Source organism: Mastigoproctus giganteus, chromosome 7 (genome assembly GCF_048544385.1).
Source record: "Mastigoproctus giganteus isolate SK-2022 chromosome 7, ASM4854438v1, whole genome shotgun sequence".
In the NCBI taxonomy this organism is placed as follows: Eukaryota; Metazoa; Arthropoda; class Arachnida; order Uropygi; family Thelyphonidae; genus Mastigoproctus; species Mastigoproctus giganteus.
In genome coordinates this window covers 83,478,870-83,499,763 of record NC_143581.1, presented here as the reverse complement: position 1 = coordinate 83,499,763, position 20,894 = coordinate 83,478,870, and the positions used below count along the sequence as shown (strand labels likewise).

The window sequence follows — 20,894 nt, the reverse complement described above, 5'->3', positions numbered from 1 at the left end:
TTCCACTGCTTACGTCCCACCAAACTGACTTGACACTGCACTGTCCAGCAGTGTCGACTGGCTTCACTTCCTTGGATTTTAGTGTTTCTTAACTAATAACATAACCCCCTCCTTCCTTCCTATCCTGTCTATCCTTGCTGTACACATTGTACTCCCCAAATTCCAGTTCTGTATTCCTTATATTTGTGTGACGCCACATTAGCATTAGTAGAGCATTTGATGCAAGAAAGCAAGCTTATGCAGCATCAGCCAAAAATATAAATAAATAAAAAATAACCACTTCCACTTCACCCCTCTGTTCGTTCGAAATACCTGTCCAGCTGACCTTAAACTTATTTAGGCTATCAACTTCCACGACAAGGGATGGAAGTCTGTTCCACCAACCAACCACCCGCTGGCTAAAGGCAAATTTCCTCACGTCTATCCTACATCTCTGATATCCCAACAATATCTGCCTTTGATGTTTTGAGCAATACCTCAAATTCATCAAATTTATTTACCAAACTCCTAGCATTGGTGTACAGTAAACCCCCCCGCTATTCGCGGTATCTGTATTTGCGGTCGCTGATTTTTTAATATAAAATGAAACCTAAAAAAATGTGAATTTTAAAGCGCCGTGAAAATTGTCCGCCATAAAAAAACATGGGAGTGGCTAAAATTATCTTTCCCGGTCAAAACAGAGCTCAGTGGGGGGGGTGGCAAAATCACGAACGTGGATGTTTCTCACCGATCCTTGTTCAGTATGTGTTATGCGCTTGTCATGGAAGGTTTCGTTGTTTGCTTTTAATTTATATGCTTATAAATTGAATAAATTTATCAATTTATAAATTGATATGCTTACAAAAGTGATAAATCTACCGTTTTGCAGTGTAAAACAGACTTTTTTGAGTGTGTTAATGGAAGAAAGTGACTTTATTGTGGACAAGTTCTATTTCTAACCTGCACAAAAAATATGGCTATGAATAACAAGGGAAATGTGAAAAGATCAAAGAAGGTGATGACATTAGCGAATAAAATTGAGTTATTAGATAAAATTTCTAATGGTAAAAATGTCTCCTCAGTGGCAAAACATTATAAAATCAATGAGTCAACAGTACGATCAATCAAGAAATCGGGAGAAAAAATCTTCCGTAGTGTCCGTGAAAACGCACTAATTGCTTCAAAAATTTTCTCTGTAACTTGTGATGTTAAATTTAAAAAAATGGAAAAGGCTTTAAATCTGTGCATAGAAGACTGAACTCAAAATAAAATTCCGTTAAGTTCACTCATCGTTCGTGAAAAGGCAAAACTCCTTTATTAACACTTTAGTGAAACTGGTGATAGCACTGCCAGGATAAGTTTTTTAGCTAGCAAAGGCACTGGTTTGAAATTTCTAATAAATATTACATTTAATATTAAATTGTTTCTTATTTTCATTTCAATGCCATATGCTTGCATTTCACTATGTACTGTCTATGTACATAGTCACATTATGAAGGTACATATAATACATACCATACATAGACAAAATTTTAAACTAGTTTTTCTTATATATTTCATACTTTAGAAAAGAACCCCTTTATTACTATGGGAGCCATAACTCAGTATTCGCGTTTTCGATATTCGTGGCATTTCTCAGGAACGTAACCCCCCAAGCGGGGGTTTACTGTATATGCAAGTATACATGCACCTGTTCCTATTCTTAGCTATCCTAACACAACCCATGTGTTTACTTGTACCGCAATGACTCCCAGCAGTCTCTAAAATACCCTGCATCTTGTTTTCCAGGCTGCTGCTCCTTCCAATAGAAGCAGTGCAAGAATCACTTTCACCTCTGCCAGTGGCTACTGTTAATCTATTAGTCCTTGTATCCCCCCCCCAAGCAGAGGGACCTGTATTTCCTTGACTTGAGAGGCCACTTACCATATTTCATACAGAAATTCCTTCAGCACAGGTCCTTTCACGTTTGATACCTACAATTCCTGTCCGCACAAGGCTCTCTGCTCAGTGCCACCTTATTCGCAACAAGAATAAATCACATGACCAAAACTATTCCCAACACTATAAATTCATACCTCTATGCCGATGATATCAATATTTCTTGCAATTCACAAAACATGACCTTCCTTGAGCGGCAGCTCAAAATTTCAATTAATAACATTCAGATATGGATGGCACAGAATGGGTATCGACTCTCTTGCTCAAAATCTAAAGTAATTCACTTTTGTAAAAAAAGCAAGCTGCACCTAGATCCAGAGCTACACTTAACAAATCAGCCTATATCAGTTGTGAACAGCATTAGTCTCCTTGGTCTGATTTTCGATAGCAAATTGAACTTGGTGAAATACGTTAAATATCAGGCATTATTACATCTTGCCAGAAAAAAATGAATATACTCAGAATTATTTCTTCAACATCATGGGGTTCAGATCAATACACGTTACTTCATTTGTATACAGCCCTAATCAGATCTCGCCTTGATTACGGTGCACAGGTATATGACTCTGATAGGGAGAGCATGCTAGTACAGCTTGACCATATCCAACATTCTGCCCTGAGGATAGCTATAGGCACTTATAGAACATCACCAATTCAAAGTCTTTTCATTGAAGCTCATGACCCCAAACCTCAGGAGAAAGATGTTACTACTCAACTATAAAACTAAAGTCCAAAGTCTACCTACCCATCCCATAAGACCGATAATTAATGACCCCCAGTTCACAATGTACTTTAGAAATAAACCCAGAGCAGTTCAGCCTACTGCTCTCAGATTTCAGGCATTATTACAAACTTGGAATATAGATTTTGACAAAGTTCTTCAACATCCAAAGTCCGGATCCCTCATGGTATTATATTAAACCATCCTGTGACAGTTATTTCCTAAACTGGAGAAAGCACTCTCTTGCATATGTCAACATACAACAACTACACATTGCCCCTACACCAAATCATCTGTATTATACAAAAATATATACCGATGGGTCAAAATCTGAGAGTAGAGCAGATGCTGCAGCCATCTTCCCTCATAAAACCTTCTCTGTATCGCTTCCCAATGAATGCCGCAGCTATACAGCTGAATTGTACACCATCAGACTTTCAATAGAAAATATTCTCCATCTGTCCAACCATAAAAGCATGATATATATGGACTCCCAGAGTGTGCTTATAGCTTTTCAGAACATTTCTTCTCAAACACATCCTTTAATAAAATTCATTAAATCCAAACTGATGCATATCTAAGAACTGCAGCGAGTGGTCATTTTCTGCTGGATCCCAGCATGGCCTGGGATCCAGCAGAAAATGACAAGAGTAATATATGAAGAATATGTAAGGAACAATGGACAATTCAATGGCAAGCCCAAACGCATAATAAACTCCTCCAAATAAAACCTGTACCACAGTTATGGTCCTCCAACTTCCACGTAAACAGAAGGGAGGAAGAAATCTTAACTAGTGCGTGAATTGGCCACAGTCAACTTGCTCACCTTTATCTCCTCACAGGTTCACCTTTATCTCCTCACAGGTAATGATCCTCTGCAATGATTGATTGATTGATTGATTTTGATTTTATTGGTGCAAAAACGACTACAGTTATACTGCACCAAGAAAAGCTCCGCAATGCACACAGTGCAACCTCTTTTACAATGAAACATATTCTTGTTGAGTGTACTTTATACACCACTGCCCACCAAGTCTTTTAATTAGCTTTCTTCCAAATCTTAAAGAACCCCTGAGACACTTCCATATCATAGGCAACCATGCTAATCTGCTGGAATTTTTCCAATTTATTAAACTGATAAAATTATATCACCATTTTTGACTGATATCATAACAGTCACTATGCATGTATAACATTCATAACATTGATTAGTGCAATATGGCCAAAGTTGCCCTTGCACCAAAAAACAACAACCACCATGTTTCTCTTGGCCATCTTCTTGGCTTTCCTCTTGGTCTTATGTCCTTGTTTTAATTTTTAACATCCTCTCTGGCAGTCTGTTATCCTCCATTCTCTTTACATGATTGCAACACGTAAAATCACTATGGCAAAATTGCTGGAACCTCACTAACAAAGGCTCCATTACTAAGAAGTTTATACCGGATGTAGGACAAGTTTATCCACTCTCCCCAGCTTGGTTTTCGCCTGGACTCAAAACTACCTACCTATTGACCGGACATGGCTCATTTAGAAAGAGGATATATGATTTTGGAATCTCAGCTACTCCGCGGTGCTCCTGTGGACAGGAGGAGTCCTGGGAGCACCTGGTATACGAGTGTGACCAATACGAGGACCTCAGATGTCAACTATACACCAAGATTCACTCGCTTCTTCGAAACCAGGAGGACATCATTCTACAAGAGGAAGAGACCTACACAGCATTCACACTTTTTGCGCAAAATCTGTTCACATGACAACGGACCCTGCCCTCCCCTTGAGTGGAGGTATTCCAAAAGTTCACAAATCACTAGACAACAGCCATCCCTCAATGGCCCAGAGTAATGGAAACACAACTAAGACTCTGACTGAACTTGTTCAAAGACACCATAGAAGACCAGAAGAACTTCATCTTGCCCTGTTGGGCACCTGGACTAAAGGACATCCAAGGTTGTCATATAACTCAACATACACTGTTTCTCTCTTGAACAGTGCTTTCTTTCCCTTCCCATGGGGAGAGGAGGCTTTGCCCCAACTCCTTCCCTTCCCCAAATCTCTTCCCTCTGGTGGAGCACGAGCCTGCTCCACTGCAATCGCGGGGTCATCCTCTCTATCGGTCCCTTACTTCCTTTTCTTCCCTCCAGTCTTCACACCCCCTTTACTGTTGACTTTCACAGCATTTTCAGCCCTACGCGTCCAAATTTAACTACATCAAAATTTTCTGCCAGACCCATTTAGGCATAGAGAAAATATTATTTCAGCATATGGCCCCTCACAAGCATCTAAATTATTCTAACAAATGCTAATAACTAACCGCGAACAGCACTTTTTTTTTTTTTTAAGATTCTAGCCACTGAAATCCCAGGAAAGTAGGTGGCAGGACCTGCCAGAGTACTATATAGGTAGCACCCGGCTGGCCTCCCCCTGGCAAAGTATTGGGTCCCATTAGGGGCCCGGCGGCTAACAGGCTGGATGAACAAGGGTACAACATGCTAAATACCACATGACCCATATACTTTTAAATCCCTGGCTTGTCTGATACAGTGTATATATGCGGAGATGGGAGAAATCCCAGGAGCTGTTAGACCCAAATATACCTATACCATCTCTCTCTCTCTCTCTCTCTCTCTCTCTCTCTCTCTCTCTCTCTCTCTCTCTCTCTCTCTCTCATTTCTTGTAATTGTTCTTATCACTCCTGGTCTTTCCACACACACACACACATCTGTCAGAAATTTCATTTCCATTGCTTGCATTCTGTAATATCCTTTTCCCGCATTTCCCATCCAAATATATGATGTTGAAATTATTATTTTTTTGTATCCAGTTCCTTTTTATGCATTGTCCAATCAGAATGTCAGACAAGTTAACTAATCCTTGATATGACTGCAGTCTACCTGCAATACTTCTTTAACCAGTGACTCCATATTTTCCCTGAAACAGAAATCAAGGTAATAGATCTGTAATTACTCATGACACCCTTTGATCCCTCTTCCTTTGTGAATTGGGGACAAATATGCTCATCTCCAGTCCATAGGGACCACCTGTAATCTAAGGATAGTCTCATAATTATGGCAAAATGTTTTTTGACCTCTTTTACTCCTCCTCTAATATAATTGGATAGATTCCCTTCACACCAGCTACCTTATTAGAATTTGATTCACTTTTGGCTTCCCCATTCCTAAAAGATTCCTGATATATGATAGATACAAAATACCTATTTAATTTGTCCAATTCTTCCAATTTGGAATGGTTTGAATTCAGTTTCCATTGCCAAAATAACTGGTTTCCATTGGCAGCAGGATCTTGTAACGAGCTATTTTAATAGTGGTTGAGTTGATTAAACTTTTAAATTTTTAATAGTTAGTTAGTTACTCTGTCACAATTTTAATAGGTTCTTTTTATATATATAATATACTGATTCATTTTGACACACAATTTATATATATATAATATACTGATTCATTGTGGCATTAGTTCCATTTGTACTTTCCCCAAATAACCCAGTCTAATGAATGATAGGCTAATGACTGAATTTCTTCATTTGAAAAGATCCAGTGCAAATCCCATTACTGATACAAGATACTTATTAAGGCATTTTCAGGTGGCTACATTATCTGTATACGTAGTGGTAGTAGTAATGACAAATGATGCAAGAAAGCAAGCTTATATAGCATCAGCAAAAAAAAAAAAAAAAAAAAAACAGTTCACCCATCAATATCCTCCAAGAATTGTCTAGTTCTCCCTTGAATTTATTCATTCCATCCACTTCCACAACAACAGATGGAAGCCTGTTCCAGCAATCAACCACCCACCAGCTGAAGGCAAACTTCTGCACATCTATCCTGCAACCATCCTCCCTCAACTTAAATTTATTATACCCCCTTGTGTGTAGCCTCAGCAAATGTAAGACTACCATTAACATTCAGCTTACTCAATCAGATCTCCACACAGGTGCCTGGTCGTGAGATGCTGCAATTTGCAGAACTGAAGCCTTTCTAGATAAGAGCACCCTTTTGTTCCCATCACCAATCTGGTTACTCTTCCCTGCACTGCTCCAGCAGATCTACATCCTTCCTAAAGTGAGGCCTCCAGACATGTATACAGTACCCAAGTTGCAGCGTAACCATGGCCTTATACAAGAGATAATTGCCTCTTTATTCCTGCTAGCAAAGTTTCTGTATATCATTGGCAAAACCCATGAGCTGTCCTGGCAGCATGTCTGCATTGCTGAGGGAATTTCATGTCTGAATACACAATTACCTCACAAGTCTTTTTTCATTCTCTACTACCCTGAGTGTAGTACCACACGGTTGGTAAGTTACTCTGAGGTTATTGCTACCCATGTGCAGTACTTTGCATTTATCAATATTAAACTTCAACTGCCATTTCTCAGCCCATCGACCCAATTTTCCCAGATCTTGTTGTAGTAGCATGCCATCAACTACCCTGTCAACTTTTGTATTGTCTGCAAACTTAGACATTGTCTGATATATCTTCATCAATATCATTGATAAATATTGAAAACAACAAGGGACCCAGCACTGAACCCTGGGAAACTCCACTTATAACATTAGTCCACGAAGAGAAGTGCCATTCATAACCACTCTCTGTCTTCTTCCACTTAACCATCCCTTTATTCATAACAGTAACTTGCCCTTACTGCCACATTTCTCCAGTTTTTACAGCAGTCTTTTTTGCAACAGTATCAAAAGCCTTTCTGAAATCTAAGTATATGATGTCAAAATTATTTTTTCCACCCAATTCCTTGGTCACTGCATCATAGTAACATATCATATTTTTTTGACAAGATTGCTCCTTGTCATACCAATCTGTAATTGGATGGAAAAGATAATTTTTACATCATATACTTCCATGCTGTGATTACAGTATAATTGCATTGCTCTAGTCTGGGGCGTGATTTCCATTTAAATACAATTTAATTGATTAGACAGTACAATGCCAAGCTAATAGATTCCTAAATGCAGTAATATGTATTATGCTATCTAGTTTTACGTTATGCCTTACTCTATCAAGTTTAAGATATACGTTACGCCATGCTGTAACAATTGAAATATAAAATTAGTTATTACCATGACAAAAACTTTAGTTTTCGCTATATACATTAAAAGAAAATTTCTCTTTAATATCACACAGTGCCAGATTTATTGGAAGGGGGTGCAGTGTTGCATTTGCTCCAGCTCCTCCAATACCATGGAGATTCCTGGACCAATGCATGGGAAGTGAATTTTTTTTTTTTTTTTTTTTTTAAATTTTAACGATTTTTTAACATCATTATGACTCTTTGTTATTGCATTTAAATCTATTTATCTCTCTCCACTCATTTATATCACATTTATATTAAAATACTCTATTAGCCTGTGCATATGGCAAACATTAGAAATGAACAGCTACAAACATGTTCATCAGGGTCCCGGACTACCTAAATCTGGCATTAGCATCATATTTATGTCAGTTAACATTGCATCCACTTCTTTATTTTTCTTCTTATTTCTTTTAATCATCATTGTATCCAATTTTCCTCATTTCTTGTCTTTTCAAAGTATTTATATTTATTTATTTTTAAAGCGGTATTACATATTAATTTTTTTAAGCATGGTTTAAAAGTGGGTTATTTGTGATTGTTTTTTCAGATGTCAAGAAAGTTGTGTGCTTGCCAAAAATTGTAGCAGCCAGGTTAGCACTGTTGAAGAACATCTTTTAGCACTAAAGGTATTTACCTATTTATTCCTTTTTAAATCTGTTCCTGCTAGTTACTTTAAATTGAAATACAAACAGGATTTACAAGATACTCTGCCTTATGATAAACAAGAAAAAAATTACTGCTGGACATCAGGACTTATAAGCCTCTTTAACAATGTCAAAGAGTGTTCTGCAAGGTAGCATGCTCTGTGCCACCAACTTAACTGCTATCCTGGAAGCTTCCTTAGCTAATAACAACAATTTTACAACATATGCAGACAACTTAAATTTGTTTTTATCAATTCCAGCAGATGTTGAACTGCAGAAGAAATATATCAACAAGCCAATAAGATATTACAGAACCAAAGTGCACACTAGATTACATCTTAACCCAAGAAACTCAGCCCAGATCACAATCTCTAACGGAAAAATCAAAAGTAACATTCCAATTAAAGTAAGGATGCTTCAGTTTTGAAGGTGACCTCCCATTTGCATCTAGTGATAATGTTTGATGAGGATCTAACTTTTGTATACCACTTTCGCTTCCCGCATGAAAGCGAATATACATTCTGTTCTGTGGACACACCAGGCAGGAGCTAGTAAGAATCCGAAATCCAACATTTGCAATGAATTATATCATGCAATGCGTCATTCCTCTATCCTTATACGCTTCACAGATTTGGTCCTGAACTCCTAGTTGTCATCTTAAAGCCATTTTTGGACTCAAATATTGGTTTCTCAAACGATTCAGTAGAGTAACGAATCCCTTCATTTCACGAGCCACGCTGTACTCTAACCTCAGATATCAAACCTTGGAGGCTGCAAGTTATCACAAGGAATTTTCTGATGCTTGCTCAACTTCTCAAGCTAGATGCACTAAAGATTGACAACATAATTTTCACTCCCTCAGCCCAATGCAACCCTCTCGCCACTGGCCTGAGCATATCTCTCCACTCTTCGCTCAACATGCTTGACAGTATTCAGCAATGTTTCCCCAGCAAACACACTCAAGATATTTAACACACTGTGAAGATTAACACTAAAAGGTTTTTCAAAGATGCTGCATATTTAGGATTTTAAAAGACTCGTTTTTTCCCTTACTCATTTGTAAAAAATACCTCCAAATTGATAATCACCATTCTTTTTTTTTTTTTTTCTATGCATGCAAGTACAAAAGGCTTTATATGTCTGCAGGTTATTTCGATCTTATCCCCAAGTCTAAAATTTAGGAATAACAGAGAGCAGGTCTCACTCAAGTCTAACAATGTCTGTATCGACTGAGACTCTTGTATAATGTTGATAGTCTTGTATCTAAGTCATCATGTTGATCCTGCTAGCTCCCTAAGACTGTTTCCCTTTGAATTAAATATCTCTCATTAGTAAAGCTAAAGATACTAATAATATATGTTGTTGTATAGAAGACTCATATAAATAAGATTCATGTAAATATATCAGCACTTGGGGAACATGTACTGCAGTATAACAACTTATGCATGTGGCAGCTATTATGTAGTTATCACCCTCCTAGTTATCCTGTGGCTGTCCATGTGTGAATCCTGTAGGATTAATGAACTGATAGTAATAATAATAATAATAATAATTTAAATATCAACTACAATAGTATTAAATTCAAAAAATAGCAAGGGCTTAATTTTTCAGTACTCACCTTGATCGATCTGCAATTGTTATGGTTTGAATGGCAAGAGGTGACTAGCTTTAAGGTGATTGGTTCTTAAATTAAGGGGTGGGTAAATTGTAATTATGATGGAAACGGGATTAAAATATGCGCAAGGAAGTAGAAGTGCACTAACTCTATCCTCAGTTGTCATTAAATTGGGTTAAATTGGGAATCTCTAAATAGTGGATAAGCCAAAAGTCGTAACGAAGGACTTTCATTAAAAAACATCTTCAGTTGACAACTTAAATGAAAAGGGAACACGTACTGTATTTAAGAAGAATTTTGTAATCCCATGATGCACTTTGTTACTTGCGGGAATCTCGGATTGGTGAGATTCCAAACCGGAGAAAGATTGAAGGGGAGTTTCGCATTTATAATATTTAGATCGGAGTGGTGACGAAACCATTCTATAATGAGGGCTTCGAATTGTAAAATTTTGTAACTTTTTTTAATTTTAATATGGTAAAAGCTGAGTCAACTAAGGGAGTATGATTGTTGGAGTGGGCATGTAAAGTAAGTTCAGTGCTAGAGTGTCCAGTTCTGAAGCTATTGTAGTGATAGTATGCTCTGGTATTGGATGATTGGGTTGAACCGAATTTGGTTGTGGTACTACCAATGTAACAGGCGTTACAATTGTGTTGACATTTTATTAAATAAATAATATTATTCATTTTGCTTGTTGGATATTTATGTGTTTCTTTATATTTATTGAAAAGTGATCCGAGTTTGTTATAAGTGGAAAAAATAAGAGTGATGTCTGTACCTGCAAATATTTGCCAAAATTGTCCTGCAAGATTACTATGATAAGGAAGGACAAGACGTGTTTTACTATTTATGATGTGTTTTATGGGGTTATTGATATTATTTTTTGTGATGGAAATGGTATGTTGGATTAATTTTGCAGGGTAATTTCTGGCTATGAATTTTTTTGTGAGATATTGTAACTCATTGGATAGGTCGTGTTGTGAGGTGCTGAATTTAGTGCCGTTGTAGATTTGGTTATAAAGAATGGATTTTTTTATGTTGAAAGGGTGGTGTGATGTGAAATGTAGGAATTTCCCTGTGTGTGTATGTATATTTTCTATAGATCTTAGTTCCTAGTTTAGTACCTGTTTTATATATGGTGAGATTGAGAAAATTAATTTGTTTATGGTTTCTATTTCGAGTGTGTATTTAAGTCAGTCGTGAATTGAATTGAATTTTGTAAAAAGGTTATCAATTATAGTTTTGTTTCCTATTAAAAGTACATCATTGGCATATCGCATGTATAACTTTATCTCGGAAGGGTAAGGTTGTAGGATTTTATTTTCAACTGTGGCTAAGTAAATTTCGGAAAGGGGACAGAGATGCCCAAGCCCATGGGTAACCCGAATATTTGTTGGAAGATCTGATTGTGAAATCTGAAATGCCTGGCGTCTAATAGTAGAGAGGTGAGTTCTAAAATATTGTTTATAGAAAGGGAGGTGCGATTAATGAGACTATTGTCGGAAGTTAAATATCCACAAAGGGCTTGTAAGGTGAAAGGTATATGTAATGTACATTGGTGTATAGTGATACGACATCAAACGATGCTAGAATATCATCGTCAGCGAATATGGTGGTTTTAATTTTCTCAGAGGCTTGAGAAAATATAACAAACTCGGATCACTTTTCAATAAATATAAAGAAACACATAAATATCCAACAAGCAAAATGAATAATATTATTTATTTAATAAAATGTCAACACAATTGTAACGCCTGTTACATTGGTAGTACCACAACCAAATTCGGTTCAACCCAGTCATCCAATACCAGAACATACTATCACTACAATAGCTTCAGAACTGGACAATCTAGCACTGAACTTACTTTACATGCCCACTCCAACAACCATACTCCCTTAGTTGACTCAGCTATTACCATATTAAAATTAAAAAAACAGTTACAAAATTTTACAATTCAAAGCCCTCATTATAGATTGGTTTTGTCACCACTCCGATCTAAATATTATAAATGCAAAACTTCCCTTCAATCTTTCTCCGGTTTGGAATCCCACCAATCTGAGATTCCCACAAGTAACAAAGTGCATCACGGGATTACAAAATTCTTCTTAAATACAGTACGCATTCCCTTTTCATTTAACTTGTCAACTGAAGACGTTTTTTAACAAAAGTCCTTCGTTACAACTTTTGGCTTATCCACTATTTAGAGATTCCCAATTTAACCCAATTTAATGACAACTGAGGATAGAGTTAGTGCACTTCTACTTCCTTGCGCATATTTTAATCCCGTTTCCATCATAATTACTATTTACCCACCCCTTAATTTAAGAACCAATCACCTTAAAGCTAATCACCTCTTGCCATTCAAACCATAATTGCAGATCGATCAAGGTGAGTACTGAAAAATTAAGCCCTTGTTATTTTTTGAATTTAGTCCAATAAAACAGTACTTTTAGACATACTATAACTTTTAAGTCTACAGTAGTATTGTAAAAGTGCATTTAATCATAAAATAAAACATAAAAATGTCAATAGTTCAAGCATAATCCAGGATCAGGTAAGGATGTTTATGGGGGTGGTTAAAATAATGATTAATGTTAATATCAATACTGTCAAAAGATGCAAGGAAGCAAGCTTATATAACATCATCAAAAAAAAAAAAAAAAAAAAAAAAAGAATTTCCTCATCACCTGCCCAATTCTAACAATTTGTCTAATTCTTCCTTACATTTTAACTTTCCACAACGGATGAAAGTTTGCTCCAACAATCAACTAACCACTAGCTGAAAGCAAATTTCCGCACATCTGTCTTGCAACCTTCCTCAATTATAATTTATGCAACCTTCTTCAATTGCAAACAATTTAAGAATGCCATCAGCATTGGGTTTTCTCAATCCATTCAAAGCCTTAAAAACCTCAATCAGATCACCTCGCAGGTGCCTAGTCTCCATGTACTTTGCAGAACTGAAGTCTTCCTTAGTAGCAGTATCCTTTTGTTCCCCTCACTGATCTCATTGCTCTTCTGTGCACTCATTCCAATTGATCCACACCCTTCCAAAAATGAGGCTTTCCAACCTGTACACAGTACTCAAGATGTGGTCATACCATTGTCTTTTACAATGCCATAATCACTTCCTTACCACTGCTGGCAAAATTCCTATATATAGCACTGACAAAACCCTATGAGATGTTCTAGTAGCCCATCTGTACTGCTCAGAGAACTTCATGTTTGATTGCCAAATTACTTCTAGGTCTTTTTCATTCTCCACTACCCTGAGTGTGTGGTACCTCACATTTTTTTTATTCTTCTGGGATTACTGCTATGAAAATTAATTACCTCGAATTTGTCAAGTTACTGAATATGGTGTTCCACAGAGATTTTTCTGGTCATAATTCTTCAAATGGAGATTAAGACATTCAATTCTTAATATTATTCAAGATGCAATGCGTATAACAAGATTTCCGGGCAAGTTTAATCATTAATATTGATGTTCCAGAAAACACTTATGACTTATATGATCGACTAGTGGTTTATATACTAGGACAGCAATCTCGTGTTCTCAAGACCTATTCTCCCCGTTGCAGAATAGGTCTTGAGACCTATTCTCGCAACATCGAATTGGGCGTTGTGTTTTTCATTCTGAAATCCTCCTATAAGTTAGACCTCAGAATGCCACAAAACTATGGTTCTTTTACTATAAAACTCGTGCTATGTACAACGTGTAGCAAGAGAATGGCTAAGAGGCAAGGATGATTAAACAAAACATGGTTTATTAATTCTAGCATATAAAAACTAGTGTAAAATTCTGATTATACAAGAGCTCTATTTCTTATCAAAGATGATAAAACGATATACAAAGACGATAAACGATATACAAACATGTCAGTGTTCTTCATGTGGTATTTAGTTGGCACTGCCCGTACTCTCTGAGCCAACGCTCATCCTTCAGTTTGAGTATCTGGGTGTATATGTACTATACAGACTTAACAGTCGTAACTTATGGTATTATATTAATGGATCTCTCCGAATGGATCTCTCCGAATCTTATACTCTAATTTCTGGGTGTTGTGATAGATGCTACCTTAGTGATTGTTCCTATGAGGAGGGATGTTTCTCAGTAGACTCTATTAAATTAAGAGTCAGGTATGAACGTCCGACACTTTCATTCTCTTAAACTATCGTGTCGTAAATACAGGGTGAGACTTACCAGAATATTCTTTGCTATATTCAGGAACAGACGTCTAAAAACTATAAGGAGCCAGCAGCAAAAGATTCTCAAGATGTTTTTGACGAGATAGCCTGAAGAAAAGAGAAGTACTTCGCACAGGACAAGATCCTCTTCGTCTCTTTGTCTCCTTCTGTGTGTCTCTCTCTCCATTGTTTTTTTGTCTCTGATCTGAATATGTATATGTCCCCCCCCCCCTTTTAGAGTTTCCAATTCTTCTATTGGCTAATTTCTTGGGGAAATGAAAATCCCAGGGACTGTTATTTTGGAGACATGACACAGTGAAAAAGGAACTTATGAGGAGAAAGAGGAACCTCACACATGCATGGGGTGAAATTTCCAGACCGCCCAGCGGTACTCACTAGATCTAAAGTCCGTTCCCCAACACAAGGAATTTCCTGACAACAATCACCCCATAGTTATAAGGTTCAGATTTCACCCTAAAGTATATTTCTTAATTGTCATTACTCTCTTTCCTCTGACGAAAGTCATTTTACTCTCTCATTGTTTTATAAATATTACATCCACGATATTTGTCAGATCTGATCGAGTAACAATCTCAAACAGCAGTATTTCAACCGCTGTTTGTTCCTATTCTCTGTGTGCCAACAGGCGTACGCTCAAAAAAAAAAAAAGAAACAGCCTTATACACGGAGTGAATATCACACCACAAGTATAGTAGTGATAAAAAGTATAAGGTGACTTGGCAAAGTAACAGTCCTCAAAGGCAAACATGAAGTAAAAATTAAGACATTTTTACAATGGATTTGTCAATGCATGGGTTGCAGTAGCATACCAAGATCAATTTTGCCAACTGCCACTGCTCAAGATTTAGGTGTGACCATCATAATTTTTAGGGGACTGATTGTATCTCAGAATTGACTTGTCTCAACATGCCAGGTGATCATCTAGACATAGCAATGCATGATCACTCAGAATTAGTGCTTTGTTCAGTTGGTCTTTTTTATATTTCATTACATTTTGAAATGAGTGGTTTTACTTGAGCAGAAAATTTGCATCAAATTTTGATGCAAATTTCAATAAGAAGCCAAAAAATATTAAAATTATCTTTTGGTGATATTATCCAAAAGCTGGTGTTATCTCTTCTTTTTTTTTTTTTTTTGACAAAACCTGATTTTAAATGTTGTCTGAAGACTTCAGTGGTTTGCAAAGTTTAAGAGGGCCACTTATCTGCCATTTCAAAAAGTAGTAATTCGTTCACTCGTGTTCAGTGGTCACAAATATTTTAATTATACTAAAATTATAGTATAATTAAAGTGCATATTACTATCCTCAAAGTTTCTTGTGAAAAACCGATATTTCCTGTGGAACATGTCGTTCAATTTTTACTCAGGATGTTGGCATATGATGTGTTTTTAGCCAAATTTCTGCCTTGCATTCTCACTGATGATCACAGAAGGCTGCAAGTTCTGACACTTCTGACCCATGCTTTGTTTTTTTTCTGCCATTACTGGTCATGAATTATGGTGGCATGGCGATAATCCAGAAATTAAGACCTACTCCCCCCTCAGTGAAAGGCTGTCTTCTTCAAGACCCAAAATTCCAGATAATTTCAATCAAATGCGAGGATCTTGCTTATCATAATTCTTGATTCACATGGCATTGTTCATTACGAATTTGTCCTACATAGTCAAAAAGCAAATCAAGAACACTGCAAAAGAATTGTGTGCTTATTGCATGATGCCATTTAGAAAAGACAGCAAAAAAATAGGCTTCAGAGAAGTCTATTTTACTTCATGAGGAATGTTAATAATTCCTCATAGCAATGCTAAATGTGAGAGAATATTCAGTCAATTGGGGGGGAGGGAGGAATTGCTGACTTCAGATCAGGTAAAAAGTACCTGGAAAGTATTGCAGGGTCTCCCAAGATGGTTAAGAGACTGCAATCAGGGGACTTACTTGTTGAAACTCTAAACCGCAGGCATTCTGAAAAGCTGCTAAAAATGATAAATTTTGCTGGTATTCCAGTGAGAGTAATTCCACATGCAACCCTAAATACATCAAAGGGTGTAATATCTAGTTGGGACCTTTTGAATATCTTGGAGGAGGAGATAAGTCAAGAGCTTCAGGAGAAAAATGTAATTGCAGTAAAAAGAATCATGATTAAAAAGGACAGTATACCCACACCTACAAGGAATATTATACTCACTTTTAATACCCCAAACCTACCTTTGTCCATAAAAGCAGGTTTTCTTTTTGCCACATTCAACCCTACATACTTAATCCACTGAGATGTTATGTGCCAAAAGTATGCCCAATCTCAAACGACATGCAGAGGGAACCCAGTTCGTCCCAACTGTGGATCCTCCCATCACATTCAAAGTGATTGTTCGGCGAAAGAAATGATGTGTTCCAACTGCAAAGGCAACTGCCTACTCCAAGACATGTGAGAGATGGAAAATGGAGAAAAAAATTGTGAAATATAAAGTTGAAAACAAAGTTAGTTTTCAAGAAGCAAGAAAGTTAATTGTGCCACTATACCTAAACCTACCTATGCAAATATTGCAAAAAAAAAAATCAAACAATAGCCCCTCGAACTGATGTTACGGTTCCATCAAACATATCAATCTCCTACTGGGCTTCAGCTGTCCTTTCTCAGCAACATTCCAATCCAATCCCTTTAAGCACTCAGACCAAGCAAGTAATATGCCTCTCACAATACCAGTGAAATCTCCACCTCCACCAGTGAATGCTGCTACGTCAAATAATCCTAGTTCGACTTCAAAAAAGATTATTCAGGACACATCGATGGATGCAGAGTACTCATACAAACAGGAAGATCCGATTCTGGAAATATTTTCAGAAGAAGAGATGGACACCGGTCGCCGTACCTTTCCAAAAAGAGACAAACTGAAGCCTGAATGCCATAAGACAGCCATGTCAGGTACAGCGTCTTCTAAATTCAAATAATGCCTTATATTTTGCAGTGGAATTGCAAAGGCTTTCTTGACAACATTGACGACATTCAATACTTAATTAACCGCTACTCTCACTATCAGTTGATTTCTGCCTGATAGAAACCTATTTAACTCCTCAAATCTCTGTTTCCATAAAAAATTATTCAATCTATAAACGAGATCGGAATACATCCGATTCTGCTCATGGTGGTTTAGCTATTTTGATTAGCTCAAATATTCTGGCTAGGCAAATCACTCTACAAATCGAAGCAGTTGCTGTGCATCTCATTAGTCAGATTGCTTTGACACCAATCTCAGTTTATCTCCCACCAAATCATACTTACTCTTATAATTACCTTAAAGAACTTTTAATACACCTACTGTCCCCTATCTGCCTGCTAGGGGATTTCAATGGCCACCACCCTTTATGGAGATCATATAAATTTGACAGACATGGCAGACTGATTGAAACTTTACCAGAAAACAAAACCTCACTCTTCTTAATACTGGCTTGTACACCCATACACAGTTACATACTGGACAGACTTCTGCAATTGACCTATCGATTTCCTTGCCGATACTGTTTTCAGTCGTGCAATGGTCTGCTCTGGATAATCTCCATGGGCAGTGATCATTTTCCAATTGTTTGTTATCTGATGACTACATAACCACCATTAGACCAACCCTGCAGGAAATGGAAATTCTCTAAAGCTAATTGGGACAAATTTCAGTCAGCAATCGCTCTGGACAAAAAAATTATACAGCTACAGCCTATAGATGAAGTTACTGATTATATCACATCCTGCCTTTTATTTGTAGCTAAAAGCTCAATTCCATTATCAAATTCCCAGACTCAACGCCATTTCAACTATTGGTGGAATGAAGAATGCACAAAAGCGAAGAAAGAAAAAAATAAATGAAATTTATTTCATCAAACTCCAACTTAATCTTATTAACTACAAGAAACTAAAGGCAAAAGTGCGGGTCTCATTCAAAGACAAGCCAAGAAAGATTCTTGGACTCGGTTTGCATCAACTATCAATAGAAACCCTAACCCATGATTAATATGGAATAAAATTAGCCAGCTTTCTGGGAAGTTTCCAACTGTTCCTTCCCAAATTCTTTCCTGCACTGGTCAAGAACTCTCTGCTCCTCTGGATATAGCAAATGCCTTGGGCAAACATTTTGCTCAAGTGTCAGCTGCTTCCACCTACACTCTGGAATTTCAGAAAACTAAGACCACCACAGAACAGAGATGCATCAACTTTTGAACCTCACTGTTACTTCCATATAACCAGCTGCTTCAATACTGTGAACAACATGTAACAGTGCCACTGGGCCAGATGGGATATATTATGTTATGTTATGTTATGTTACGTTACAGCATCTTGATGAGAAAAACTTACAATTGCTGCTAGCCTTCTTTAACCGAATCTTCCTGGAAAATGTTTATCCAACTTCTTGGCACCATGCTACAGTTTTGGCCTTTTTGAAACCTGGAAAAGATCCCTCCAGTCCTAATAGTTACATACCAATATCTTTGTCAAGTTGCCTCGATAAAATTCTTGAAAAAATGATCCGCAGTTGACTCACTTTGAGGGGCTCACATCTGGTGAGTATGGGCTTGGCACACCCAGGGTTCTGAGCTGGATACATCATTCTTCTCTACTTGGTGATTCCCTTCTACTTTCTCTCTCTCTCTCTCTCTGGGTAACTTGGAAATTTTTTTTTTTTAGCTGGTGCAGCATAAGCCTCAGGCTTCCTTGCACTATATGGCTAGTAATAATAATAATAATAATAATTGAAAGCGAACATCTACTAAGTAATAGTCAGCATGGCTTTCACCTAAACAAGTCCTCCTTTGATCTGATGATCAAGGCTGAATCTGAAATTCGCAATGCCTTTGTGAAAAACAAACACCTAGTTATGGTCTCCATAGATATAGAGAGGGCATTTGATACTACCTGGTGTTATGGCATTCTCCATGACCTCCATAATCATGGTCTAAGTGGCAACCTGCCTATATTTATTAGGAACTTCCTCAAGAGCCGCTCTCTCCAGGTCCGATATCAAAATTCCCTTTGCTACTACATTTTCGCAGGAAGGAGTACCACAAAGGTCAGTTTTGAGTGCAACCCTGTTTGCCCTCAGAATTGAGGGCAAACACTGTAGAGGTGTACCTATACACTGACGATCTCTTTCTTTCTTGCCATTCTCAGAATATGAGATCTGTCGAAAGGCAATTACAGATGTCTCTCAATAAATTACAAAAGTTGGCTGAGCTCAATGGATATTGGCTTTCCCAACAGAAAATAGTTGCAATCCACTTTTGCAATCAATGCATACAGATCCTGAACTTCGGATATCAAATTCCACCATTCCGATTGCCAGCAATATCAGATTCTTAGGACTAACCTTGGACAGTAATCTAAACTTCTTTGATCATGTTCAGTTATTATGTACTACCTGTCTTAAAAATATTAACATGCTAAGAACTTTAGCTGTCCTGTCTTGGGGAGCAGATCGTATGACTTTGCTGCTCTTATATAGAGCACTGATTAGATCCCATTTAGATTATGGTACTCCAGTTTATAATTCTGCCCGAAGGAGTGTACTACTCTGGCTAAATCCTATTCAACATAATGCACAGCGGATTGCAATTGGTGCATATAGGACATCTTCAACTCATAGTCATTGAAGCTCATGAACCTCCCCCTCTGCATTCTCCACAGAAAAATGCTATTACTTAAATATGCAGCCAAAATACAGACTTAAAATATGGTGATTCTTTTAAGAGGGATTCTGCATTGCTCTAATTGAGCTGAGAGAGTCAGTGTAAACTATATATTTTGAATATGGTTGTAGAGTCAAATTTTCTAGAGCTATTATATTGCATACTGTTCTGCTGAAAAGTTGCTATACTCAGGTGGAAGAGAAGCTGATATGATAGCAGAGGGAAACACTGCTGCTGCTCTAACAGTTGAATGAGATTTGGAACCATCTGTATGCAGGGTGATTCACTACCAGTGCGACAAACTTGTAGGAGGTGTAGGGGGCACAAAGACGAATCGGAATTTGTGAACTGTTTCTGTTGAAGAAACCAAGTAGCAAAAGTCCTCCGGAGTGGATAATCCGCAGGCTCCAATGATTGGACGGGTTGCAGATGGTATGAACTCATTTGGTTTGTTGACAGTATCCTCCATACAGTGGATTGGGAAATACCCAATCGTTGGCCTATCACTCGAGTACTCGTACTCGTACTCGGATTGCCTTCTGCAAGACGTAGGACATATTCCTCATTGTCTGGTGTCCTCGTCGTTCGCTCTCGATTCATGGTACCTCTCGTGAAACAACCAGTCTCATGTAACCTTCTGTGCACATGTGTGAAAATGAGGACCACGCCTGTGCGGGAAATGTTTCTGGTACAAGCGCAGAGTGGTGTGCCTGTTACAGTCCGCAGCTCCATACGCAAGGTGCATGTCCACCAGTTCAACGTTTCAATACTCGTCCATCTACTGCTTCGGGGAACTGGTTCGCAAATGCTGACTTCCAGCGTGATCGCTATTCACGTGACCTCCCGTTCAACGTCCTCTACTGCGTGACAAAGGCATTTCGGACCCTGCAATGCTATGTGATTCCGATTCATCTTTGTGCCCCTACACCTCCTGCAAGTTTGTCGCACTGGTAGTGAATTGCCCTGTATATATCGGCAAGAAGTCAGCACAGCTTTGAATATGGATAGCATGGAGCTGTTG

General features: G+C 37.7%; 1 protein-coding gene across 1 annotated transcript in view; it reads left to right on the top strand.

Moving 5' to 3' along the window:
* nonC (serine/threonine-protein kinase Smg1) overlaps nt 1-20,894 on the top strand; it is a 1,411,261-nt gene that overhangs the window by 1,194,196 nt on the left and 196,171 nt on the right. Inside the window, exon 68 of the mRNA XM_090378365.1 lies at nt 8,287-8,365. Within this exon, the coding sequence (XP_090234491.1) occupies nt 8,287-8,365 (79 nt within the window). The remainder of the gene's footprint in view (nt 1-8,286; nt 8,366-20,894) is intronic.